This window comes from Anolis carolinensis, chromosome 2 (genome assembly GCF_035594765.1).
Source record: "Anolis carolinensis isolate JA03-04 chromosome 2, rAnoCar3.1.pri, whole genome shotgun sequence".
Taxonomy (NCBI): domain Eukaryota; kingdom Metazoa; phylum Chordata; class Lepidosauria; order Squamata; family Dactyloidae; genus Anolis; species Anolis carolinensis.
The window spans coordinates 189,153,328-189,181,182 of NC_085842.1; the positions used below are offsets into that span (position 1 = coordinate 189,153,328).

The following is a 27,855-nucleotide window of genomic DNA, read 5'->3' on the forward strand; positions in this document are numbered from 1 at the left end:
CGTTGGATAAGCGAATATGTTGGATAATAAGGAGAGATCAAGGAAATGCCTATTAAACATTAAATTAGATTATGATTTTACAAATTAAGCACCAAAACATCATGTTATACAACAAATTTGACAGAAAAAGTAGTTCAATACTCAGTAATGCTATTTTGTAATTACTGTATTTACGAATTTAGCACCAAAATATCACGATGTATTGAAAACATTGACTACAAAAATGCGTTGGATAATCCAGAACGTTGGATAAGTGAGTGTTGGATAAGTGAGACTCTACTGTATTAAATATTCTGCTATTTTGGAGATTTCTCTAACAATTATGACATCAACATCTTATCTTTTTCACATGCTGGAAGTCAATAATGTACATTGGGTTGCCAAACAATGCCACTTATAGATAGGGTCCAAGCTCCAATCCTCTTTGCTACATTAAGGTAACTTCTAGAGTTTCTGTTTTGCAGTTAATTGAAGACAGATAACTCCTTATTTCCAGTATTATTTAACTCCCAGTATAGTTCTAAAAGCTGCTTACCCAGATTCTACAGAAATAGTTCCTGTGACCTGAACACAATAGCCACCCACTAGCCTGGCCCTGACCCTTTGCTCCTATTCAATTCCATTGCATACCTGGTGCTTGTATTGGGATTGAATATGAATCAGCAGTGTGATCCCAGTCTTCCTCTCAATTTTTGCTCGGGCAATTGTGAGTACCTCAAAACACAGCCAAAGCAGGTAGTAGAGGGCAGACCTGCTACCTTGAGGACAAGACCTAAAGGGTCCAGAATGGCAAAGATTTGAAGGAGCCAATCAGACATTGGCTTAAAAGAGCGGAATAAGCAACATTCTCCAGGACAGTTAACAGCTGACCTTGGTCTTTCTTGCCCACAGAGTGCATAACAGTTCGGACCTTCTCATGAGCTGTAGTAGGGCTTAGGATGAATCTAAACCACTGCTTCTTAAACTGTGGGTCCAACCCTAGATGGGATTACCATATCCAGAAGTAAGGATTGCAAAAAAAAAAAAGAAAAGAAAAAGAAAGAAAAAAAGAAAAGAAAGAAACAGTAAAAGGTTTCTGAACGCCACCTAGTGGCTGTTTTAGACATTTACACAAATCTTTGCCACAATCTGCAATATTTACAGTGGACTGCAGAAAATGCTTCAGCTGTAGTTCATACAAGAAAAATCAGCTGTTTAGCAAGCTTTGTAAATCCTAATTTAATATTAAAGATCACACTTATTTTATATACCTTTATACCCAGGGTCGCATGAAACTTTCTTGGGTGGAAAGAGGTTGCAAGTGAAAAAAGTTTAAGAAGCTCTGGTCTAAACTAGGGCTTCCCAAAGTGGGCAATACTGCACTGGAATGATCCAGGGGGGAGGTAATAAACTCAGATGCAATTGGGAGGCATTGAATTTTAATCTATGTATATAAAAGGATAAAAAAAATGGCCTAGGACAAAACAACAAAACTACACATCCCAGAAACACTAAACTTGGCAACACAACTCCTCATCCATGCCTCTACGTTCATACAACAAAAAGAAAAGAAAAATAAAGTCCTAATTAGAGGGAGAGAAATAATTGTTTTAATCCAATTGCTGCTAGTTACAAGGCTAAGCTCTGCCCACTTGGTCTCCTAGCAACATACTCAGCCAAGGAGACAGGCACAGTTAGGCCTCAGGCCTCTTCCCCACTGCCTATAAGATACAGATTATCAGATTTTAACTGGATTATATGGCAGTGTAGACTCAAGGCCCTTCCACATAGCTATATGACCCATTTATAATCTTATATTATCTGCTTTGAACTGGATTATCTTGAGTCCACACTGCCAGATAATTCACCTCAGTGTGCATTTTATACAGCTGTGTAAAGGGGGCCTCATATAATTCAGTTCTAAGCAGATAATATAAGATTATAAATATACAGTAGAGTCTCACTTATCCAACAAAAACAGGCCGGCAGAACGTTGGATAAGTGAATATGTTGGATAATAAGAAGGGATTCAGGAAAAGCCAATTAAACATCCAATTAGGTAATGATTATACAAATTAAGCACCAAACATGTTATACAACAAATTTGACAGAAAAAGTAGTTCAATGTTCAGTAATGCTGTCAGGACCATAATTTCTGGGCCTGCACTCTGGCGCCAGTAATCAAGGACGCTGACATCAAAACTGATAAGGCACCTGCAGCTCTCGACCCTGAAGGGAAACGGCTGTGTGCGGGCGGGAAGAATTCCGTGGGGTTTTCTCTGGGCGGGAATTGTTACTTTGAATGTGGGGGAAGTGTATATAAGGGGATCTTTCTGGGTCGACCAGCAATCTCGGCTTTATATGTGTGTACGGTATTCTTCAGTAAAGTTTTCGGTGATAACGGAGAGTCTCTTGTGTTCATTCGGAGGCGGCTGGAGTGAGCTGACAAATGCTATGTTGTAATTACTGTATTTACAAATTTAGCACCAAAATTTCACAATGAATTTAAAACATTGACTACAAAAACATTGACTACTAAAAGGCAGACTGCATTGGATAATCCAGAACACTGGATAAGCAAATGTTGGATAAGTGAGATTCTACTGTAATATGAAATAATCCAAGCACTCCTGACAGATGGCCATTCAGCCTCTACATAATAATGATGATGAAGATGATGATGATAATAATAATAATAATAATGATAATAATAATAATAGTAGAAGCATAGAATCCAAGAGTTTGGAGAGACGCCTAAGGGCCATCCAGCCCAACCCTTTCTACTATGCAGCAGGACACAATCCAAGCATTCACAACACATGGACAATGTATAAATACAATACAATACTACACAGGGACATAGACCCCCCTCTACCCTCACCACTTTCACAGTACACAAACAACCAAATGCATACTAAACATAAAGACAACCATACAACAGACATTCAATACCACCACTACCTCAACAATGTCTCACCAACACCACCAGACAACGCCACTGCAACGCGTGGCCGGGCACAGCTAGTAATTATAATAAGGGGAAGTGGAAGCAGAAAACTAGAAGAAAATTTGGAAAAAACATGTTCCATCTGTGGTGTAACAGAGTTAAACTCATAGTGATTGCTTTATTTTCCAATTAAACATCCCAAATCAAATTGTAAGCTATCAGTGCTCAAGTCTGCCAACAGGTGTCAGGAAGCTAGTATTAGCAGCCAAGATTGTTACACATTCTTCAAAAGTCCATCATGCCTTGACAGGAATATGTAACAACTTGCTTACAATGCGCTACTGTAAGTAGGCAACATTTATAAAATCTAATTTAGATTGTTTCTGAACTGTATAAGCAGTTAACAATAGTGCAAGTCCAATAAGTATTTTAAAACAAATCATTTGATACCTTCAATCTTTACGGATCACTTTAAAAGCAAATTGTATTATTGTTATTTCAATAAAACAACAATCTACTTGTATTTTATACATTTCCTGACATATCTATCAAATGTTTCTGTGTCTTCTAGTTCTTACTAATAATAAAATTTAGAAGGCTTTTGTTGTTATAATACTATTTGTAGTGTTACAGTCATTTTTATTATAATACTAATGAAAACAGGAATGTAACCCTAAAAAACTGTCAACCATTAAGATTTATTTATATCTATTGACTCATCTGTGTTAACTAGTAAGTAAGTGTTTATTAGTAAGGAATTATTATTGAAATAATGGCAAACTAAAAATGTTAGCTGATTTTAATTGCATATTGATATATTTTAAAATTAATTTGATACATTTAGTTTGACATTTCACAATTAAATATCAAACACATGTATCTAATGCTGAGCAGTTTATTAGTATTTTTTCTTTTGTTGTCTTATGCAAAAACACTGTATACCTGATGTCATGAGTGCTATTCTAATAACTCAAGCATTGCAAAAGAATGTGGTTCCCAAAAGAGAAATTTCACTTTTTCAATAATATATGTAGATTGTTATATATATCTTAACTATTGTCAGTACTTGGAGGGTCTCCATTCTGACTTCAATCAAATTGGAAGATATCCTTAAAACAAACAAACCAGATTGGGCTTTAGTCAAACACAGAAGCATCTCCAGAATTACAATTTTTTTTTTTCGTGTCAGGAGCAACCGGAGTTGCTTCTGGAGTGAGAGAATTGGCCGTCTGCAAGGACGTTGCCCAGGGGACGCCCGGATGTTTTTGATGTTTTTACCATCCTTGTGGGAGGCTTCTCTCATGTCCCCGTATGGAGCTGGAGCTGATAGAGGGAGCTCATCCACACTCTCCCCAGGTGGGATTCGAACCTGGCAGCTTTCAGGTCAGCAACCCAACCTTCAAGTCACTTAGTCCACTACGCCATCTGGGGGCTCCCAGAATTACAATAATAACTGAACTGAAACAAAAGATTAATTGAAATTGAAATTCAAAGATAGTTATCAACAGTTCTGGCTGCAACAGAGATACCCAAACTTTATCCTGGATTATGGGATACAATGCAAGTTTTTAAATGTATTTCCTTCATCATATTTAGTGGAATGTAGATTCATTGCTGTCACAAATCTGTTAATTAGAAAACGAAACCAACAGGAAATAGCTAATCACGATAATTTAAGAATGCTGCTGACAAAAATTGAGAGAACACCAAATTCATCTTTCTCATTTAGTATTTTAAATGTTGTTTATAATTTTTAAAAATATTATTCTTTGTTATTTTAATTTTCTATATGTAATGCAAATGTTATGATGGTCATTATGTTTATGGCCTGCTTTTTCTCTCCACAGAAGAGTTCTTGATAATTTTATATTTTCAAGCTTCGAAATGTCTTATTTACTATATTATAGACATAGGTAGAGATATACAACAGATGAAAGAATGCAAATTAATCACTGCATCTTTCTGTTTGCTGTCTTCAAGATAGATTACCAGGGTTTGTGTATTTTTTTTAATTTGAAAAGGATGAAGTGGGCCAAATAAGTCTGAGAACTTCTGGCCTAAACCATCCCATTTCACATACATAAAATGTATGTATAAACGTACAGAAACACCCCTGTTGGCTTCTGCCTCCCACATCATCAGAATTGTTCTCCTGCAAAACTGTCCAAAAGCAGGACCTGGCCCTGGTGTCCTCTTTAGATTACTTGGCTGACCAAAGAGTGGAGAGGAATTTTCTAGACAGATTAAATATGTGTTGATTGTTTAATTGGTACCATACTTATGCCTATTATCTATTACAACTGGTTTTTTCCCAGACGCTCTATAAGATTTAGCAGATGATGGCTTTGCAGACCAGGACCAGTCCCTCCTTGTGCCAGATTCAACAGATGAACATAAAAAATTAGACAGGCATGACGGTAGATGGCCTTGTTTTTATTGCGAGGTTTCAAATGTGAGAAGAGAGGAAAAGGCACAAAGCAAGTCAAATATACATTACACAAACTATGCAAATCAAAGGCAGTTTGCAGCTTAAAATTCATAAAGTCTTGCCCAATGATGGCAAATGTCAGAAATGCTCAGGCCACACTCCTAAGAATGCTTATTTGAAACAAAAGTCCCACAGAAGCAAATTGGTCCTGAAAGTGTTTATGTGTAAGAATATCACTGTACAGTGTCCAACATTCCTACTACGTTTCTGATTACATAATATTGTTCACTATATGTTCACTGAACAAAGGCTATTTCTGGAGAGCTGATATAATTTCAAAGAGAAATGTGATTGTTCACAGTGTAGATCCTCACAACATTTTCAAGCTCAGTTGTTTTATTTTTATTTTATTTCTCAAAATTGTGTTCAAGCAGATATTGCACTCAAACAATCTAGACTGGCACCCCTCCTTCCAAATAACTATCTCCAAACTATCAAGGTCAAACCACTGACCAACAGCAAGTTCAACCAGGCAAGGAGAAACAAAACAAAAAGGATGATTGACCCAAGACATAAATAGCGGTAGAACTAACGCATTAAAAGAAAATGGAAGGACACAGAAAGAAGTTAAACTTCCTACTGTAGGACAAGGCATTGCACACAAGTGAATATACTAATAACAATTCCTTCTTCCCATGTGTTAGAAAAGTGCATGCCCCATATGGTCCCCCAATTCTGAACTAAAAGCATACGCAGCAGCACCATTAAGTCTAAAACGTTTGCAGAACGAATAAGCTTCACAGACTCCTCGAAACAACCACAATTTATATTTCTATACAGATTATGATTTGGAGTTCCTGTACAGGACACCTAGTAGGTGAAGCAGCAGCAGTCTGAAATGGTTCCCACAAATTTAATTCTGTCCAAAGGGCTAGTAAAGGGAAAGTAAAGGTTTCCTTTGACGTTAAGTCCAGCCGTGTCCGACTCTGGGGGTTGGTGCTCATCTCCATTTCTAAGCCGAACAACCGGCATTGTCCACAGACACCTCCAAGGTCATGTGAGCAGCATGACTGCAAAGGGCTACTTATCGGTATATGATCTCCTAACAGAGATGGTCTCCACAAAGAGAACCTGAAAGTATATCACCAGAGTCTAATGCCCGGTCACTGGCATCAACGCCAGTTACATTAAAACAAACTGGCACTCAAAGTTATAGACTCGCAGTTAAATAGAGGCAGATGGGGTTCAAGGAGAATGTACCGGAAGTCCCTGGCCCGAATATTATTTAGAACTCAAACAGAAGTCAAAATTGACAACATATATGTGCTTCACAGAGACTTCCAATCCAGGGATTGTTCTACAAGTCTTCTCATTACCACCGAAGATAACCCACTGATTACAGAACTATTAGCACTCAGGTCTTGGCTCAAACTGTGGGGCATAAACGTCAGGAGGGTTTGTACAGACCCCCTTGATTCACCCCCTTATAGCCAGCCTGAGACTACACCCTCTAGGCATCACATAAACTAGCAAAAATAGGACACCGAACTACGTAATCAGATTTCCCTCCCCATTGTCAGGAATTTGTTTAATTCCATTGACCCCCGTGTCCTGCCCAGCCTTCAATCTCACCCACAAAGCCTAACTCGATATAGCCCACCTTCTACCCCAGACGACTCCCTCCTGTTATTCTCACAGGAATCATCCCTATACTCTACACAGGACAGGATTCTAGAGGACTCTCTCTTGTCAGAGAGTTGACTAGGGCCCTCAAGTGTTAACCTTGCCCAGCTGATCCCCTTGACTGGGGAGGATCGGAGCAGGGGAAACCCATTGAGGTTCTGTGGAGGAGGAGGAAGGGTGGTCACTCTTATCCCAGAGGGAAAAGCGCAACAAAGTCATTGTGACCCTGGAGAAGGATAGACGTGGTAGCCTTCATGAAAGACCCCCCGGGCTGAAGGTCCTGCTGTTCAATGCCAGATCCGTCAATGGTAAAACATCTATCATCCAGGATTTGATCAGGGATGAAAGGGCAGGTCTGGCTTACATCACCGAGACCTGGTTGGATGAGCTGGCGGGGGGAGTGTAAAATCTCTCCCAGCTTTGTCTTCCTGGTTTTAGGGTCCACCTGCAGGCCAGGCCAGCCAAGACAAGCCAGGGAGGCGGGCAGGAGAGATTGCGGTGGTCTTTCGGCAATTCATCTCCTTGGTCAGGTGCGCTTTTCCGCAATTTTCTGAGTTCGAGTGTGTCCATTTGAAAATGGGAACCCAGGACAGCTTGGGGTTTCCACCCTGCGACTCAGCAGTCTCCCTGTCGGAGCTAGCAGAGGTGATCTTGAGTGTGGCGTTGGTCTCCCAGCGCTTGGTAGTGCTGGGGGATTTTAACATTCACGCAGAGGCCACCCAAACAGGTGCAACCATGGGGCTGTCCCAAGTAATATCGGGGCCCACTCATCAGGCGGGGTATACACTCCACTTAGTTATTGTTGCGGATGGTGGAATGGTTGGAATGGAAGTACAACATATTCTTCCATTGTCATGGTCCGACCACCATCGGATCAGTTTAAGACTAACCATGACCTCTAACCTCTGCAGGGGTGGTGGACTGGTTAAGATGGTCTGTCCCAGAAGGCTTATGTATCCGGACAGTTTCCCGAGATCTCTTGGGGATCTTCCTGTCATGGAAGCTGATGAACCTGTTGACGTCCTGGTGGACCACTACAATAGTGAGATGACCAGGGTGTTAGACACGATTGCCCCCAAACATTCCCTCTCGTTACACAGTTACTTCAGCTCCTTGGTTCACTGAGGAGCTGGCAGTGATGAAGCATACGAGAAGAGTGCCTCTGGAGGAAAACTCGTAGCATCTCCAACCGAGCATGGGCTAGAACCACAATTAAGGCCTACTCCACGGCTTTGCGGGCAGGCAGAAAGGCTTTCACAACTGCCCGCATAGCGTCTGCAACTAACAGATCATCGAAGTTGTCCCGGGTTGTCGGGGAGCTCCTTCACCCTCCTGAGGTGGGGGAGACCTGTGAGAATTCGGCAACTCGGTGCAGCAAGTTTGCGCAGCACTTCACAGAGAAAGTTGCTCAGATACATTCCGACTTGGATACGAGTTTAAATGAAATGCCAGAGGAGGTGACCGAGGCACCTGTCGAATTTTGTGAGATTAATTCCAGCTTGTTCGTCCTGATGACGTGGACGGGATCCTTGGAGCTGGTGAGGGCGACCACTTGTGCTCTGGACCCTTGCCCTTCCTGGCTAGTCAAACTGGCCAGTGGTGGGCTGGTTGATTGATTTATAACTATTATAAACACCTCGTTGGTCCAGGGGAAATTTCCAACAGGCCTCAAACTGGCAATAGTAAGACCAATATTGAAAAAGACTTCCCTTGATTCTTCTGTTCTAAATAACTACAGACCAATCTCTAACCTCCTGTTTTTGGGCAAGGTGCTAGAACAGGTGGTCGCTTCCCAGCTCCAGGGATTCCTAGATGACACCAACTTCCTAGACTAGTCACAGTCTGGTTTCAAACCTGGACACAGTACCAAGACGACTTTGATCACCTTGGTGGATGACCTCCGCAGGGAATTAGATAAGGGGAGTGTGACACTGCTGGTTCTCTTGGACATCTCAGTGGCTTTCAATACCATCGACCATGGTATCCTTCTGGGTTGGCTATCTGGGTCTTGGGGGCGTTGCTTGGTAGTGGCTCCACTCTTTCCTGTAGGGCTGTTCCCAGTTGGTGAAGCTGGGGGACACCTACTCGGACCCCTGGCCATTGACCTGTGGGGTCCCGCAAGGTTCTATTCTGTCCCCCATGCATTTCATGAAACCATTGGGAGAAGTCATCTGGAGTTTTGGAGTTCGGTGCCATCTCTACGCAGATGACACTCACTCTACTACTCCTTTCCACCGAATTCCAATGAAGCCCCTTGGATTCTGGACCAGTGTCTGGCCGCTGTGATGGGCTGGATGAGGGTGAACAAGCTGAAGCTCAATCCTGACAAGACAGAGGTCCTTCAGGTCAGTCAATTCTCAGATCGGGGTATAGGGTGGCAACCTCTGCTTGACGGGGTCACACTCCCCCTGAAAACACAGGTCCGCAGTTTGGGGGTCCTCCTGAACTCAATGTGATGCTTGATGCTCAGGTGTGGCCGGGAGGGCCTTTGCACAATTAAAACTTGTGCGCCAACTGAGACCATACCTCGTGAAGTCGGACTTGGCTACGGTGATCCATGTTCCAGGATGGATTATTGCAATGCACTCTACGTGGGGCTGCTCTTGAAGACGGCCTGGAAACTACAATTAGTCCAACGATCAGCAGCCAGACTGCTAACCAGAGCAACTTACAGGGAGCAGTCAACCCCCGTTTAAGGAGCTCGATTGGCTGCTGTTCATTTTCCGGTCCCAATTCAATGTGTAGGTAATCACCTACAAAGCCCTGAACGGTTCGGGATCCATCTACCTTCGTGACTGCCTTTCCCCCTGTGAGCCTGCGCAATCTTTTCGATCTTCTGGGGAAGCTCTCCTCTCATTCCCACTATCACAGGCTTGGCTTGTTGGAACGAGGGAGAGGGCCTTCCCTATGGTAGCCCCTCGGCTTTGGAATTCCCTCCCTATGGAGATTAGGCTGGCCCCAACCATCTGCCTTTATTAAACAGTTAAAAACATGGTTTTTCCAGTGTGCATTCGAACAACCAATGACAAGACAGACCCCTCTTATTGACATACTGCTTCCTTGCACATTATTTTCCTTCCTACCCATCCTACCCCAAACTGTCTCAAGGCAACTCTTCGACACTTGTCCAGGCACTTTATTAAATGGTCTTGAAACAATGCACTTTCTGACTTGACTGCCCCCATCTTATCCATTAGTGGTAACGTCTATTTTTATTACCTTATCTTTTATCTGGTTACCATGGTGTTATATTGTATTCTGTTTTAAATTTGTTTATTTTATTTGATTGTTGTGTTGATACTGTTTTTAGTTATTTGTACTGGTTTTAACTTGTCATATTCTGTTTCTGTTTTGGGCTTGGCCCCATGTTAGCAACCCCGAGTCCCTTTGGGGAGATAGAGGCGGGATAGAATAATAGAATAATAACAATAATAGTAATTATTATTATTATTATTATTGTGGTGGTGGTGAATTTACTAGGTCTGGTACTTGAGATGAGCTTTAGGGGCTTGGAAGTGCCAATCGCCTCAAAGAAAGACAAAACTTCAAAAGCACCACACCTCTTCTTTTACCTGGGGAAAATCTAACATGAAGAAAAATTTCCAGCTTACAGCAACAACAAAAAGCTGTGAATGGATCGCCTCTTGAAAACCTTTGCTTGATCCAAGTGACTTCAGTGATGAGCTGACTTTCTTGCTTCCTAATTTTTTTTTTGGAGATTTGGTTTCTCCAAATTCCTCAATGAAACAAAGTCTTTCATTACACTGATTTCAGTAAAAAGGATTTCAATTGAGCAAAAAGATCAAGAGAAACTGGCTCATTGTAGGAATGATTCTGGGATTGAAAAGAGAGATGCATGAAGTTAAGGCTGACAGAAAAATTAAATTGACTGCCATGTTACTGTTCTTTGAAATCAAGACCATTCACCTGTGGGCATGGCTTCTCATCCTTTGAAAATGTATTAGCAGAAATAGCAGCAAAATAGCAGTAATGTCTAGTACCTAACCGAGTTTTCCCCTTTAATTGTTCCACATAAAACTTTGAAATATTTGACAAGAACAAACATGGGGAGGGCATTCTAACATTGAGATAACATATAACATGTATATGTTCATAGATATGGTCATCTGAATTAGACAGGAATGCCTAATTATTTATTTTACCAGACAGGCTCAAACACATTTAAGAGGTAAAATTAACATTTCAGATACTGACCTTCAATTCAAGAGCTAGCTTACTTGCAATTCAAAACAAGAAAAAAAATAAAATCCAATTATCCTGATCCCAATTTAGTTACCATAAAGCAATTACAAACTGTACACATTTCTAGATAATAAAAATGTGCCTACTTCTAAACCATTGCATTTATCTTTGGCTAAGTATTATCTTTAAATAAGAAGTAATTTCAGAGACATTAAAGTGCATATGAAGAAAACAACAATTTTTCTGTTTCGGCAAAAGGTTTCCTCATGAGAATGGTTCATAACCACAGCATTGCATGGCGGGACAGCTGTCACGGGAATTTCCTCATAATTGCAAACACAACGGAATAGGCTCTGCAGCAGTTCTGTCGTCCATGTCAACAGAGAGCACAGATCTCTCTCTTTTTCTGTAATGCATTTACGGGCAATACTTCATCTGCACAAGAAGTTTTAAAAAACGCAATTTTAACTCACTGATGACTTATTCTTAAAGCAAAATCAAAATAAAACAACTGTTACTATCAAGAAAAGAAACCAAATATTCATTTTTGTACATTAGCTCTGGGAAATGGGGATATTAATTTTAAATGGTTAGATTAGGATAAGGCACCGCTAAAATGGCTGACAAATAGAATAGAAACTTAACAGTAAAAGAGAACAATGTTACTTGATGTTAATGGCTTCAATGTAGAAGTGTAATTGTTCCTTCTCTGAAATCAGAGAGCTGCCAGAGCACAAACCTCTGTTCTGCTTGATTTTACTGTGCTTCTTCATTAGTGTAACTCTGCTTCTGCTATTTCTTCTTGGTCTCTCCAGCAGTGCATTCTCTTTCCACTGGACTACCTTACTATTGACCTTCAGCCTAATACATGCATTGCCATGCATATAAATAAGGCCAAAAGCACTCAATGGTAGCCTATACCAGTAATTATATGTATTTTTCTATTTTATAGACTTCTACGCTTTTATTTTAGGGTTACATGGGCTTCTTTACATTTCTTTTATACTATACCTGTCAAACAACAAGCCATTTATAAGACTAGTTGTCAGATAAATCTAAAAATTGAGATTTACATTGAATCGGACATTATCTTCACTTCATAGATTCAAAGCAAAACGTCTATAGCACAATTACCTAAACGTTTTGCCCAGATACCTATCGTGGATTTCAGAGGAACCTCTAAGACAGGGGTCCCCAAACTAAGGCCCAGGGACTGGATGCGGCCCTCCAAGGTCATTAATCTGGCCCCTGCCCTCACTTTTAGACTTAAGCTTGCCCAAAGTCTGAAATGACTTGAAGGCACACAACAACAACAATCCTAATTAATTTGACTATCTCATTGGACAGAAGCAGGCCCACTAAAATCCTGATAGGTTTATGTTGGTTAAAATTGTTTTTATTTTTATATATTGTATTGTTCTTTCATGGTTGTTGATATTGTTTTTTTGCACTACAAATGAGACATGTGTAGTGTGCATAGGAATTTGTTTGTATTTTTTTTCCAAATGGTAATTCAGCCCTTCAACAATCTGAAGGATTGTGGACTGGCCCTCTGCTTAAAAAGTTTGAGGACCCCTTACTATACATCTCTTGATGGTATGATAATGGAGCCAGAAATGTATTGCCTCCTTTCTCCAGCTTCATATATCTTCTCCCATTTGAAATATTGGAGAAGAAAAGGAACAAGACATTCTACATTCAAAAGTAGTGCAGAAGGGACAGTACCAAGTGGATTAGAATGCCACTCAAATGCCTTTCTTCTAACAGAAAGAGAACTCTCTGCTACCACAAATAGAAACATATTTTGAAGTAAATGCATTCTGTGTAAATGCGAAACTGTCAGTCTCGATTAAACAGAGTTATGAAGTATGAGAAGTAGCATGACAAGAAAATGCAGAGTACCAGTATTTCAACACAGTAAGTCAAAAGAGATCAGGACTCTTGTCAAGGGCACTAAGTTAACACAAGAATGAAGTTGGACGCACAATTACTGCAACTTTTAAAATCGGAATCTCTCTCTTCTCTGCAGCACACATTAGTTTATGAGTTGGTAAAAAATATGTACTCACAGAGCCAAGTATAAGGAGTGCAAATATCAGATTTGGTCCCTCAACACAAATCACTCCAAGATGAAAATTCTACACTGCATTCAGAGTGTAGAATTTCACAATGTCTGTTCCCATCAAAAAGTGAGTAATGCCCTCACAAATTTTATCAGTATAAAATAAAATCCAAGGATTATCTGAAAAAAAACCCACCCCTATTAATACAACCAAAGATATCTAGCTATACATTGCATCCATTCTGTGTAGCGTTTCACTCACTACAAAATCAAAATGATCAATTTCTTGAAAAGGTCCTTAGTGACAGAGTTGCCCCATTGCCATTATTGAATCAAATCTTCTTTTTTGCCTCAAACAATGACACTGTATTTCTACACTCCACTGATTGGTTTGGTGTTTGTAAATAAAGTTGGTCAATGATTCAAAAAGGACATTAAATTTAGCAGAAGAGTTTTATCCATCATTTGATCATTTGTGTCTCTTCATCAGCATCAAAAAATTCTTCATCCTCACTTTCACTCCCAGCTGAATCTTGGCCGCACTAAAACAAAAATGAGATTCTGAGAAAGATATTCTTTATCAGGTTTAGAATAAAAGTTTTCATATGATTAATCATTGCATTGCATCACTTTTCATCCATTTACATATGGTAGAAGAAGACAAAGGTAACCTTTAATAGTTTTATATCCCAGCCATATGTAGATTACATTAAGCTGTAGCAGCAACTGCAGAACTGAGGTCAATAATTTTTGGAAAAATGTCATTATGTTATTTGTAATTTTAATTGTATTTGGAACAAACACTCATGAGGTTAACTACCTTTACACCAGTGGTTTCTCAACCTGTGGGTCCCCAGATATTTTGGCCTTCAACTTCCAGAAATCCTAACAGCTGGTAAACTGGCTGGGTTGTAGGCCAAAACACCTGGGACCCACAGCTTGAGAACCACTGCTTTACAAGATACTAAAAGCCCCCAATGAACAAAGTAAAGGACTGCATTTCAGTGAGCCCAGCCTAGGAAGACAGGCACTGAACTTACTCAGTGCTAGTGGCATCCCTCACCTACCAAAATCTTCAATAAAATGACAGCGAAAGCTAATTCTACCACTAACTTTTGCTTCCTCTGTTACCAGCATGGAGATCTGAGCAGTCCACCTTGTCCTGATGGTTAAGTGGTAGAGGACCTATTCCATGGTTCCTTTTATCTATACCTACTGTAACAAGAGGCAATCAGAATGTAAACATACCTGTAAGCCTTTCCGTTCCTGAAGTGACATAGCTTCATCACCCAGCCTCTGATATGAACAAACCTGGAGGTCAAATATTGTCTCCAGCAGGGGTCTATTTAGAGTTTCTGGCAGTAACAGACTCAGAAAACCAGCCAACAAGCCTGCCACCCCAAAAACAACATATGGCAGGTACCATTGCAAAGATTTCTGTAAAAAAAAAATCACAAATATCTAATAGCTACAGCAGCTGGGATCCCACAATCTTAGCTGCAGGACTTTTATACACTTAGTCCTTTTCTAGCTGTTTTATATTGGCATATACTTAATGTCAAGGAGAAACCTTTACTTTTTACCTAGCACATGTTGGGTCAGTTACAGACTAGCGAGGTAGTGAACAGTATTACTTAATAGCATGATAGTTCAAATGAACGCTTATCTGATTCACAGGGTTGTTGTATGTCTTTCGGGCTGTGTGGCCATGTTCCAGAAGCATTCTCTCCTGACGTTTCGCCCACATCTATGGCAGGCATCCTCAGAGCTTATCTGATTGTCTCAAGCTTTGCCCCGAGAACACATTAATTGGTCTATGAGTTGGTACAAAATGATGTATTGTATTTTTTAAATTCCAAGATGCACTTTTTTGCTATATAAACATTTCTAAACATGGGGTGTGTTTTAGAATTGCATGTAAATTTATGTATTTTTAATGGTGGTGGTTGTACTGAAATTAGAGTGTGTCTTAAAACTGAAGAAATATCATGTATACAAAATGATTCACTTACAGATGAAAGTGCAAGAAATGCAGGAATAATAGTTTCAAGATTGGCCAGATTGCTAGGGGGATATGATGACATGGATGTAATACAAATGGGGAAAACTAGGAGACCATGCCACCAAAAGAGGGTTTGGAAAACATCTTGAGAAAATGATTACATTGAAGTCCAACATCACCAATTCTCTTAGCAAGCAACGCAAATGTACTGACAGAGGACTCCCCACTTAAAGAATACTCACTGACTCCCTCTTACTCACATCCACACCCAGCTTACACAGCTCTTCCACTGATATGACCAAGTCTGGGACACTGAGTTCCAAAGGGAGCTGATAATAGCCTTATTGCTTAGACCTCAAAGAGTGCTTTGGTCACAAGGGGAAGATTGGACACATGGCCCTCAGGCCTGATACTACACTTCTGGCAAAGCATCTCTTAGTTCTCTTTCACAGAAAATACACAAAGAGTCACTGACTCCGGCTTCTAAATTGGGGGGGGGGGGATAGTACACTCATAGTTCTACACCTGCAGGTGATTCAGTTAAGCATCTACCTCCCTCAGAGGGAAGCTGTTTTCAGATTTCAAGATGACTTCTATGTACAGTCAGATTAAAGTGTTAGGTATATCAGATGCTGCCAATGGGCACCATTTGAGGCACCTGACAGTCCTTAACATTTGATACTGGGAAAAAAATCTTCTTACTAGCATCTGGAATTGGTCTCTGCTAGACTTATCAACAAATGTTTCTGAGCTTCACATGGGGTTCCAAGATACTCATAAAAATGAAAAAAAGTGACTAACTGCAGGTCAATGTTTTGTCCTGTAGTGTGTCCAGCCACCAAAGGGGGCCTTGTCTCTTCTCAGAGTGGGATGGGAAAGAAGGAAAATGGCACAAACCAGAGCTGGAACAAAAGGAGCAATGATCCCACCAACTCGGGAGAACATAGAGCAGGTTCCCATTCCAATATTCCTGTGAAGAAAAAAAGGACAATATAGTCGCAATTAAAGGAATAATTTTCCAACCAATGATTTGGACATAGGACTTCCCAACCATATATATCGTGCAGTGGCCCCGAAGCAAGACCAATGGGCAGCCTTTGGTTACATCAAGTCTCCTGCAGCCACTTCTTAGCATTATAATCTTCAGTCTCAGCAAAGGGTCCTTTATCTTGCCTTATCTGCTTTAGTGGAGAATAAGACACTATATTCTGCATGGCAGAATGGGGTTAGATTGGATGGCCTTTGGAGTCTTTTCCAACTCTGTGATTCTAGGATTTGCGGAAGTAACCTTACAGCGTTCTTGTAGCCCAATCTGATAATGAGGTCCTATCTTTTAAAATAATAATAATAACTTTATTTCTAACTCACCCTCTATTCCCGAAGAGACTCAGGGCAGCTTCCATAAACAAAAACAGCAAATATTCAATGCCTCCAAAGAACGGGGAGGGAAGGATAACTACAAAGACAATAAAATCCATCATAACAATATCTGCCTTACCTTATCACTGTAGGATAGAGTTCAGATGTGTAGATATAAACAATGTTAAATGCTGCACTGATAGTCAGTTTCCCGAGTAAAGACAACGAGCGACTGTTCACAAATGCAAAGACTCCTGTATCTGTAGGGAAAAAAATATAATTCTTGTAAATACTCCCTTGCAATTAAAAATTGCCTCCTTAAATTAGATTGCTCCCATGCTCAACATTATGCCAAGAGGCAGGCCATTTTGGTCCACCCTTCAACAAAAGCAGTTGGAGGGAGTTTACTTGCCCAACAGCCTGCCAGATGAAGCCTAGAGCTGCAAAGATAGCACTAAACGGCAATGGAGCTTTGACTAGAGGAACAAAAACTGTGAAACATATAGTATCATTCCAATAAATGTTCAACTAAGCAAAACACCTCCTGAACAATTCATCTTTGACATTCAAAGACAGTCTTTTAGAAATAGGAAGAAATACGTATTTCATGTTTGGCTGAAATAGGAATAGTTTCATTTTAAAAAACAAACAAGCCAAATGTCATAATGGGACTGATTTTGACTCTGAATGTTTAAGAATATGGAAAGTTTTTAAGGATTATTGAACCTCTAATACTTGTTTAGTTATGGATTTTAATTATTTGTATGTATATTATTATTATTACTAGCTTGGGGACCCGGCGATGCCCGGGTCATTTGAGAATTGTATTACAGTAGAGTCTCACTTATCCAAGCTAAACGGGCCGGCAAAAGCTTGGATAAGCGAATATCTTGGATAATAAGGAGGGATTAAGGAAAAGCCTATTAAACATCAAATTAGGTTATGATTTTACAAATTAAGCACCAAAACATCATGTTATACAACAAATTTGACAGAAAAAGTAGTTCAATACACAGTAATGTTATGTTGTAATTACTGTATTTATGAATTTAGCACCAAAATATCATGATATATTGAAAACATTGACTACAAAAATGGCTTGGATAAGCGAGGCTTGGATAAGTGAGACTCTACTGTATTTGTGTTTTAATGTTATGTATTCTGTTTGGAGTGGGTGAACTACAATTCCCAGAATCGTGTGGTGCTGTACTCTGTGGATGGGGGTGAACTACTGCAATTTCCAGATTCCCTATCTATCAGTAGTCACAGCAGGCAATATTCAGTCTGTGTGCCGTTCAGTCTGTGTGGCAAGTCTAGATTCGTCATTGGCTGGGTTCAATGGTCTTTGGATGGAGGTGAACTACAACTCCCAAAATCAAGGCCCCTTCCCACAAATACCTGCAGTATGTTCAGTAGGTCATGAGGGATGTCTGTGTGAAGTGTGCTCCTAGTGCATTGTCGGTGGGGGTCAGTGTTTATCTGGTTGCAGGTGAACTATAACTCCATTTTCCCCAAACTTGTCCAATATGTTGTATTGGTTATGGGGGCTCTGTGTGCCAAGTGTGATGCTCATTCATTGCAGGTGAACTATAAATCCTAGTACCTACTACTCCTGAACTTCCAGTCCAGTTCCCCTCCAAACCCACCAGTAGTCAAATCTGGGCATATCGGGTCTGCATGGTAAATTTGGCCCAGACCCATCCTTGTTTGGGTTCATAGCATTCTGGGTGTAGGTGAACTACAACTCCTGTATATTCCCCAGTAGGAGTGACAGTGCTCTGACTTGATGCAGGATGAACTACAACTTGCACCATGTGGAGTCAATCCCTAAACTCCTCCAGTAAGTTTAGTTGCAGCTCAGTTCTGCTCTGTTTGTTATGCAGAGAGATTGGAAAGGAAAGGGCAGTGGGCGGGGCCATGCAAATGCCACAGCAATGGAGAACCCTGGGATGCCTGCCTGTGGTGGAAGAAAAAGCAAAATCTAGGAGGAAATTGTCCCCAAATGAAAGCATTCCTTGGGTGGTGGGCTGTAGTGTTTGGGAAGGACATTGGCAGGGTTTGGGCTGCATTTTCATGGTGCTCGCTGTAACGACAATGTCAGTGGAAAAGAGTGACTTGCTAGATTTTTAATCCTGGGAAGTATAGCCTGTTTGTGGAGGCCAGAGGCTGTCTGTGTGAACAGACATCCATGCCACATACAGGTTTTCGCTTTTATTATGGATTTAGATGTGAGCCCTCTTGAGTCCATCCTGGAGAAAGGCGGCAAAGAAATCGCCACAATAAATAAATAAATAACATATTCAAATATAAACTGCACATGAAATATCAAGACCTTGAGAGAACTGAAAAACTACTGGATCAATCCTTGTTATCATAAAATGCTAAGAAAAATTTAAATAACAGAAAAGCCTCAAACGTTCTGGAACCTGCCTATCTTTCCCTATGAACGTGCGTGATCTCAAAGATTTTCCGGAGAGACTCTCCTCTAGTCCCACGCCCATCACAAGCTTGACTGGTGGGGATGAGAGAGGGCCTTCTCGGCAGCGCCCCCCCCAGTTCTGGAACTCTCTCCTCAGGGAAGTCAGGCTGGCACCCACCCTATCTTTTGCAAAGAGCTAAAAACATGGATGTTCCATGTGCCGTTGTGCTTTTGATTAGACTGTTTCCCAGAAAATCTTGGGCTATGATCTCAAATCTTGTCCTTACGATTTACTACTGTTTCCTTCCCAGAGTTATAGTGCTCTACTTTGTATTGCCGTCTATCCCTAATGTTTCCCCTCTGACATTGCGCTTAACCATCTGCCTGGTTCTTACAACTGACTTGCACTAGCCGCCCACCCAAATCCAGAAACTATTTACTATTTCAGGCTACTGGTTGTTGTTTGAAGGCTGTTTTTATATTGTGTCATGTTGTTGGTTGTTTTATATTTTTTTATTATGCTGTTTATGAATTTTAATGTGTTACATCTTAACTATGTTGATTGGGCTTCTCCCCATGCAAGCCACCCTGAGTCCCTTCAGGGAGATGGAGATGGGATACAAAAATAAAGTTATTTTTATTATGTTTTGCTGTATTTGAAATATGCTTATCAAAAAGTACTCTATGCAAAGAATGAATACTATGAACCTTAGAATGAATGGGAAGAATGAGGTCCGAGCCCACAAAGGGCTAACTGGTTAACTCGTTAATCAATGACCCATTCAAGAAGCCAGACTACATAACTCTACTACTTCAGACTTCAAACAAGGGCTCAAATGACCACATATTCCTGCACATGGATGCAGATATGTGTGTGCACACATGTGCAGATAAAGTTTTATTTTTTTATTGTGAGTGAGTACTTCAAGACAGCCTCACTGCCTGGTTTGAGAAAAGCATGTTTTATACATTCATACACAACAGCAAAACCATTTTATTACAGAACTGGAACCGTGAAGGAAACTTTGCAGTTGTAGTAACACAGCATGTAACTACAGAAAGAAAATGGCAGAGGCTTAGCCAAAGCTGGTATCAGCCAGAAAGGGAACATTTGCATTTCTCTCACACTTCCAAGAAAAGAGCTGAACAGCAGAACAAAAAAAAGATGCTCATGTCATCTGCTACAACTGCAATTGTTTCCTCTATTGAATAAGCTGACTACAAGAATGAAAAAATGGACAGGAAGAATAGCAGATAAAATGAAGTATAACTAAAATGAAAATCTACATATATGAAGCCATTTTGAATGTTTTTAATTTTACTTATGCCTTAAATCTGGTCTCTGTAGAAGGAGTCAATTTATGTATATTCCACTGTAAACAGATACTTGAAGGAAGAATTTACTCCTCGTATCTTAATGGAGACAATAAATCATACATGCAACTCCTGCTGGAAGGGCCACCAGCCATTCCCTCAGTTGTTGGCTACCAAATCACTTCCCACTCTACCAATCTTTCAGGATGAAGCAGTTGCATCAAAGAGTCCTGCTGGCAACTCTCCTACTGCAGTAGACATCACAGCAAAAAAGTAGCCGAAGTGACTCTCCATAGCAAACACTCAGCTCTAAGAGCAAGATATCAGGTCACTAGGAACTATCCTAACCTCTCCTGCTTTGACAAAAGCTGCTGGCCTAGAGGCTGACTGGACCAAATGACTCTAGCTGAAGGGAATGTGGCTGAGTTGGCTATGAAAACTTGCCTTTGCCCCAGTAGAATTTATTTGATCCACCTCCACCAGCAATGCCTTGGTCTGAAGGCAAAGCTGTATTTCTAGCACCAACACAAACCTGAGATTTTATCCTTTATTATTCATAGTGCCCTAACACTGCCAAAAAGAAAGAAAAGAGAAATGTTTAGCCAAAAGACAAACTTAACATTTTCGGCTCCTAGTTTCAATACAAACATACCATGCAACTTTCCATTAATAGCTACAGAATTTACAATGTAATAAAAATAGGTATAATGGCAAAACCATGTGCATTAAATAATTGCAAAAGAAAAATGGATTCTATACATGTTGAGTAGGATTGAAACGTGATATCTATGCCCTAAACATGATGAGCTTTTGTACAAGCACACAACTCTATGGCTACAATAATTCCTGAAAAAGACAACATGTGTGAAGAAGTTTTGAATTTTCTACATCCAAAATTTATAAGGAAGAGCTGCAGACACACTTCCTGGACTTATGGGTCCAACACCAGATGGCATACATGTGTGTGTGTGTGTGTGCGTGTGCTCTCACGGTTCTTGCAAAGTCTTGAATAGAGGAGATCTGTGCACTGCAGAATTCTCAACATGTAGAATACATTTACCTTTCTTTTCTGGAAGAAACATAACAACAATAGAAGCCAGCCCTCCCAGAAACAAAAATGTGGCAAGTGTCCGCTTCCGGCCAAACCTAAAAAGCCAGAAAGAAAAGAAACAATGAAAATGCCTTGTGAGAAGAAAATAAAACAGGCTGTCTTTGCATCATGGGTTATAAGCCAATCTGTCTGTATTCATCACATAATGTCCCCCTCCTTTTTTAGTTTTAGTTTTTAAAAACCTAACACTCCAGGTTCCTAGGCTGACTGGTCCAGAAATTATGAGGTATTCATAAATTTGGCAATAACATATTGAACACAGTACTAAATTGAACCCTCTATGTATTAACAGGCTTTACACTTTTGCTTGCAAACTGCTATAACCAAGGAAGCTTGAACTGCTGAATGTGAATTAACAATAAATTTCAAAAGGAGATTTCAGAATGTAATGAATTAACTTTCATAAGCAAACTTCATTTTCTTTTAAGTTTTAATAAGCACAACTCAAATCACTTTCCTACTACATGTTTTAAATAGGCGCAGTGAATCTATGAAGATCTGGGGCATTCCCAGCACCCTCAATGATCACAGACCTGCCAGCTTTCTTCTTTCAATGGTATTGGAGTCTGTTTCAGATTATTTATTTGTGTCTGTGTCATTTATTTCTGTATGCATACTGAGATATGACACGTGAGACTACATTAACAAGTGACATGTGGCAACCCATACCATACAAGGAAGCTCATTAGTTGTTCTCAAACTGTGGCCTTATAGGTATTCTAATCCTTGGTGCTTAGAAGCCCCAGCAAGGTTGATGACACAGAATCCAGAGTTGAAGCTCAATATACCAATAGAGCCAAAGCTTGAGAACCAGGCCCAGGCTATGGCGCAGGCGGGAGAGCAAGCCAGCTGCAATTAACTGCAATGAATCACTCTGACCAGGAGGTCATGAGTTCGAGGCCCGCTTGGAGCCTATGTTTGTTTGTCTTTGTTCTATGTTAAAAGGCATTGAATGTTTGCCTATATGTGTAATGTGATCCGCCCCGAGTCCCCTTCGGGGTGAGAAGGGCGGAATATAAATGCTGTAAATAAATAAATAATAAATAAACCAATTGATATTATCAGTTGGTGCCACAGTGCCACATAGCACATGATTGATGCCATACAAGGAAACAAGGAGAACAATATTGGCATAAAATTATGGTCAATTTATGTGAACTGATTGTTTTGCATGACATGTGGAGGAGCAGCTGTGGTTCAGTAACATTTGGAAAGCCACAGAATTCCCACCTATGCTTTGGAACATGTTTTTTCGCTGAAGTCTATGAAAAATGTTCTGCTCTTGTATGTGCTCTCTCTTTGCATGGATTTCTGTTATATTGCATGACCAGCTATAAAGCGGCACAGAAAATGTAAATCAAAAGGACATCTAGTGTTGCTCTTTGTTCCAGGAGATCCCAAAGGAAGAAATAATGTCACACCTGCATAATCGAGGATTTTGTTTCCAAAAAGCTAGTAAATTAAAAAAAATAGTGAAATGTGTTAAAGGTGACAGCACATTGTTGGCTAGGAGTAGAATATTATGCACAGAGCAAAACTATCAAAATGTATGAAACCACTTTGGTACAGGGCTTGGAAAATTGCATTTTGTAGCAAATGAATTTGGTGACTTTTGGAAACAAACTCCACAATTAGGCAATATAAATGCCCCTTGCTTAGATGTAATGTCACATAATATGATATATATTATTTAAGGTGTCACTAAATCTTATCATTGTTCCAAGATATAAAAAAAGAGCTCTGGAATTTGGTAAAAAACAGTATTTCTGGAACATGGCCATACAGCCCGGAAAAAAATACAACAACCCTGTGATCCCGGCCATGAAAGCCTTCGACAGCACAACAGTTATTTACTTTGTCATAAATTGCATTCTTTGATCTATGTGCCTGACATGGAGCGTGCAGCCTCCATGTTTTACAGTACTTATTTCTTTTTGAAAATCAAAATCAGTTGCATTCAAATAAAGAAATGCAAACACACCACACATGCAAGAGAAAATGTAGATTTTTGTCTACTCCCTTCCATGCTAGATTTGGTAGCATCCATCACAAAAAAGCTAAAGCTACAATGAGAACAGTTACCAAGTGTCTTACTGGCACTCAACACTCACCATTTCTGGCTGATCAAGTAGATACAGAAGGGGTATGCTGGAATTTCTATTAACCCAGAAAGAGCCAGGTTAGCATAGAGGCTGCCACCTAAATCACCCACATTGAGAGTAAGACCATAATAAACCAAGCTGCATACAAACCTGTGGGTGCAGAAAGAAGAGATGTAACATGAAAAGTGGGCTCTTCTAGTTGCATGCTTACAGAGTAAACATTACCTTAAAAGCAGACAATGGTACTGTATTATGAATTCCAAAAGATGAAATCCATTGCCTCAACTCCTACATGAGAATAATCAATGCATGAAGTTAGAGTGATACAAATAGAATAATCAAATTCTGGCACCTGGTGCCCAAACCATTCTCTCAAGCTATTTTCATGCATAACCTTTTAGAAGGAATGGATTCAGCTCACCATTCACACAGGAACTCTTTGACGATCCCTGTTAATCTAAATGGCAGATGGAAACTGGGCAGACTAGCATAGTCAACAGGCTAAGAGCATATAAAATGCTCATCTTCAATGGCACTTCTTCCCTTTTGTATTTCCCCCTTAACTGCAGTGAGAAGCTGCTCTCCAAATGCCTACTTTGACCACCCTCTCTCCAGATCACTTTACCTCGGTATTTGCTTATTTCATGAAGGTAACAAAAACAAAATGTTCTGATTTGACCTACATACCACAAGTCACATCTTTTTGGATTTTTATGAAACTATAATATTTATTTATTTATTTATTTACAGTATTTATATTCCGCCCTTCTCACCCCAAAGGGGACTCAGGGAGGATCACATTGAACACATATAAGGCAAACATTCAATGCCATAATATAGAACAGAAACAGAGAAGGACGCAGGCACTGGGCTGGCCTCGAACTCATGACCTCTTGGTCAGAGTGATTTGTTGCAGTTGGCTGCTAACCAGCCTACACCACAGCCCGGCCTAGAAACTAAAAACTAAAATAGAAACTAAAATTTGCTCAGTTTTATTCTACCACCTGGGAAACGCAGCGATATGGAGTATTAAAATTTGGTCAAGATTAGTCTCTAGTGGTCAATATAAACATCCTGCTTCCATTATTATTATTCTGAACAGAAGTTCAAAGATGGTTTGAAAGAAACAAGCTATAACCATGTCACAACTGCCGAGGAAGTAAACAGTGTTACCCTGGTGTTATAACACATGATACTGCTTATCTGAGATGTGTCATGAGCATTATTAGTTCTGCAAGATGAACAGAAGAAGAAAAAGCAAAAATTAAGTTATAGCTGGTATGACACCTCCTTCCTTTCTGCTTTCTGGGCAGTCAAGCAGAGCTTTCCCAAATCATGCTCAAATGTTTCTGTCATCCATCCCTTGAGAAAATACCTGGAAGACTGAGATGCCTACACTTGCAACAGGAGCTTCATTCTCATCTGAAGCCATTTTGCTGTATCAAATGCTACAGTGTGACAGCAAGAATGATATTCAGTTTTCTCAAAACCTTCAATCTTGCTGACGCCTGGACTTCTCAGGAGAAATCCTGCTCTCACAAAACCTGAGGCAGGGTTTCTATAGGCTTGCCTCATGTCTACTGGCCAGTCTTAAGATGGGCAGGCATTGGAGAGAATTAACATGCATTTATGTCTGAAAAACATGACAACCTTATATTTAAATAGCAGGGTAAGAGTGGCATTTTCAATCTCAAGGGAGTGTAAGTACCAGATGAACATCATGATCAGTGTACGTCCCAAAAGGATCTTGTATCGGAAAAGGTCAAGGATGCTAGCAGCCACTCTATGGTTCCGTTCTGCTGGCAGCTTAAGTGAAAAAGTGCACTTTGGCTTTCGATTCCTCTTTGCAATGAGGTAGAGGGAATCTTCTGCTTTATTTAGTTGACCTTGTGAATACAACCAACGAGGTGACTCTGGAATGAATCTAAAAGAAGAAAAACAGTTTATTGGTGGTGTTTGGGACATTTTACTATTTAATATTGCTAGTTAAATACAATATATAACATACATATACAAACTGACTTTAATATCTGCTGCTAAATAGGAACAACTGTGTAGTATGAATGCAACTGCTTTACAAAATATTCAAATAAATTTGAATGTGCAAATATTAAACATAAACTTTGAAAAAATAATGTAAACACAAGAAAATGATAGCATTAGGCACTGACACAATTCAACTATATATAATTAAGACATGATCATAGTATAATTAACACCGAATATGCTAAATTAATTGACTATTATTGTTCAAAGTTTTTGTATTTGTGCTCCAAATACTACCTCTCCTCCTTTCCCCCTCTAGTTTATTTTAACTGTCTCCAAATATTAAAGTAATTTTAAATTGTGACAGTTTTAAATTTTTACATCTGTAGCTAACTTAGGCTGCACTACTCATACTTACCTGGAAGCAATCCCTATTGAGTATACTGGAGTCTATGTACCATACCATATACCTACTATCTTCGGCTAAATGGTGGGCAATACAAAAGAATATGGCATTGAAAGGGCTACACATAAAATATTGTATACATACTAACAGTGCAGAGCTAATGTTGCTAATATCCACACTTCTTTTGCCACTAACGCAGACATGAAAGGCTAGTGCAGACCACTGTTCTTTTAAAAAAAAAAAATTTATTAGGGTTTTTTCTTATACATAGATAAAATAAAAGAAAGGGCACGGAAAGATATCTTTAAGTGTTGACCATTGTTCTGATGAGGGCAGAGACTGGCTTAAAGTACTAAAATGACTTTACAAGCTTGTTTTCCTGCCATTTCTTGTTTTTCATTTTTCTCCACTGCTTGAAGTGTTTCCAACATTTAATTTGCATATGAGCTTAGTTAAACACCTTGCTCAAAGGGAACTGGAAAAATACACCTTTCTTTTCTTTATTGTACCCAAGAGCAAATTAATTTCTAAACAGTGTGAAGCAGCTGGAGGATTTGAAACACAATCTTCTTTCATCAGCACACCCACCACCAAGTTTCCATTCCAATTTTAGCACCCTTTGGGCTGGGGTAAGCAGAGAATGAACTTGCTTGTATTTCTCATGCCAACCCTACACTGTGAGTTATGTGAACCCAGTAACTAGTTTTCATTTGGGAGATTTAAATTTCCTCTTTGGTTACTTAAAGGATAAAGGCAAATGTATCAGTTTAAGAGTGATGGCAGCAGCTTTAGTGCTACTAAAATTCTCCTCCCATGCAACCCATTCACATTTTCCTGAGTTCTGAATAAATACCTTGCAGGTTTCAAAAGTAACTCAGGCTCAAAAAGGAAAAGACAGTTGAAGCAGGCATTCATTAGCTGCCACTCACCAGATATGTAAGGGAGGTACAAGATATAGGGCCCAATTCAGTAAGCCAGTGTACAGTACAGACAAAGAATTTGCTGCAAATGTTCTTAAAAGACTGGGTCTATTTTCCTGCTAACAGCTGTCAAGCAGAAACTTATCTGTAAACAGTAGCTTTCAGATTATTTATTCAGCAGAGAAAGGCCACAATGTATACACAACTTAAATTATAGGAGTTTGGGACAAGAAATATGAGTAAGAACAAAACAAGAACGAACCACAAAATGCACAAGGCTAGAAATAATGGGAAATGGAAAAGATAGCAATATTTCCAATGCAGATTTAGGGAGAATAATGGGTAAAAAGTAATAATGATCTCACCCAGGGCCAAGGTCACCCACAGACTGTGCCTACAGAATTCTGCTTGTAAAATTCCAGATGCAGTATTCCCTTTCTACCCAGGAAGATGTTACCAAGAAACCAAGGAAGGGCTACTAAAATGAAAGAGTCCATGGGACCAATGCTATAAGTAGAGAGTAAAACCTTATCCAACCCTTGAGAAACTAGAAACTGAGAGGAAAGAAAGAAGCACTTTTTAAAACAGAGGTGAAAGAAGAAGGAATTATTCAATGCAGCAGTTCTCAACCTGTTAACTAATATTACCAGAACAATTTAAAGATACATAACTTACAGAGAGAGGAGAAAGACTATTGATCCCTCCAGGTTAACCACAACTGCTAGCATTCTCCAGGAGCGAATGAGATATCCTAACAAAGCAAATTGGGCAATTCCCACTGCAAAGAACAGGCCACCAATTGATCCTAACATATAAGACAGAGAAAAATGTTACTATTTAACAACGTCTCTGAACATAAGAACTTTCAAGATCAGTGCTAAGCATGGAAGACTATCCAAACAAAAAACAAAAACAAAAAATTGTACGGCTAATC

General features: G+C 39.7%; 1 protein-coding gene across 2 annotated transcripts in view; it reads right to left on the minus strand.

Annotated features, from left to right (window-relative positions):
* Positions 1-5,338: 5,338 nt before the first annotated feature.
* slc22a15 (solute carrier family 22 member 15) overlaps positions 5,339-27,855 on the minus strand; it is a 33,875-nt gene continuing 11,358 nt past the window's right edge. The window contains exons 5-12 of one of the 2 annotated variants that reach the window (XM_062971354.1): positions 27,597-27,726; positions 25,318-25,533; positions 23,619-23,759; positions 21,457-21,542; positions 16,803-16,923; positions 16,202-16,274; positions 14,551-14,739; positions 5,339-13,844 (exon numbers count right to left, since the gene is read on the minus strand). In XM_062971354.1, the coding sequence (XP_062827424.1) occupies positions 13,764-13,844; positions 14,551-14,739; positions 16,202-16,274; positions 16,803-16,923; positions 21,457-21,542; positions 23,619-23,759; positions 25,318-25,533; positions 27,597-27,726 (1,037 nt within the window). In that variant the 3' untranslated portion in view covers positions 5,339-13,763. Of the gene's footprint in view, positions 13,845-14,550; positions 14,740-16,105; positions 16,275-16,802; positions 16,924-21,456; positions 21,543-23,618; positions 23,760-25,317; positions 25,534-27,596; positions 27,727-27,855 lie in introns of those variants that run through there. The other variant, XM_062971355.1, reaches the window with a different exon arrangement.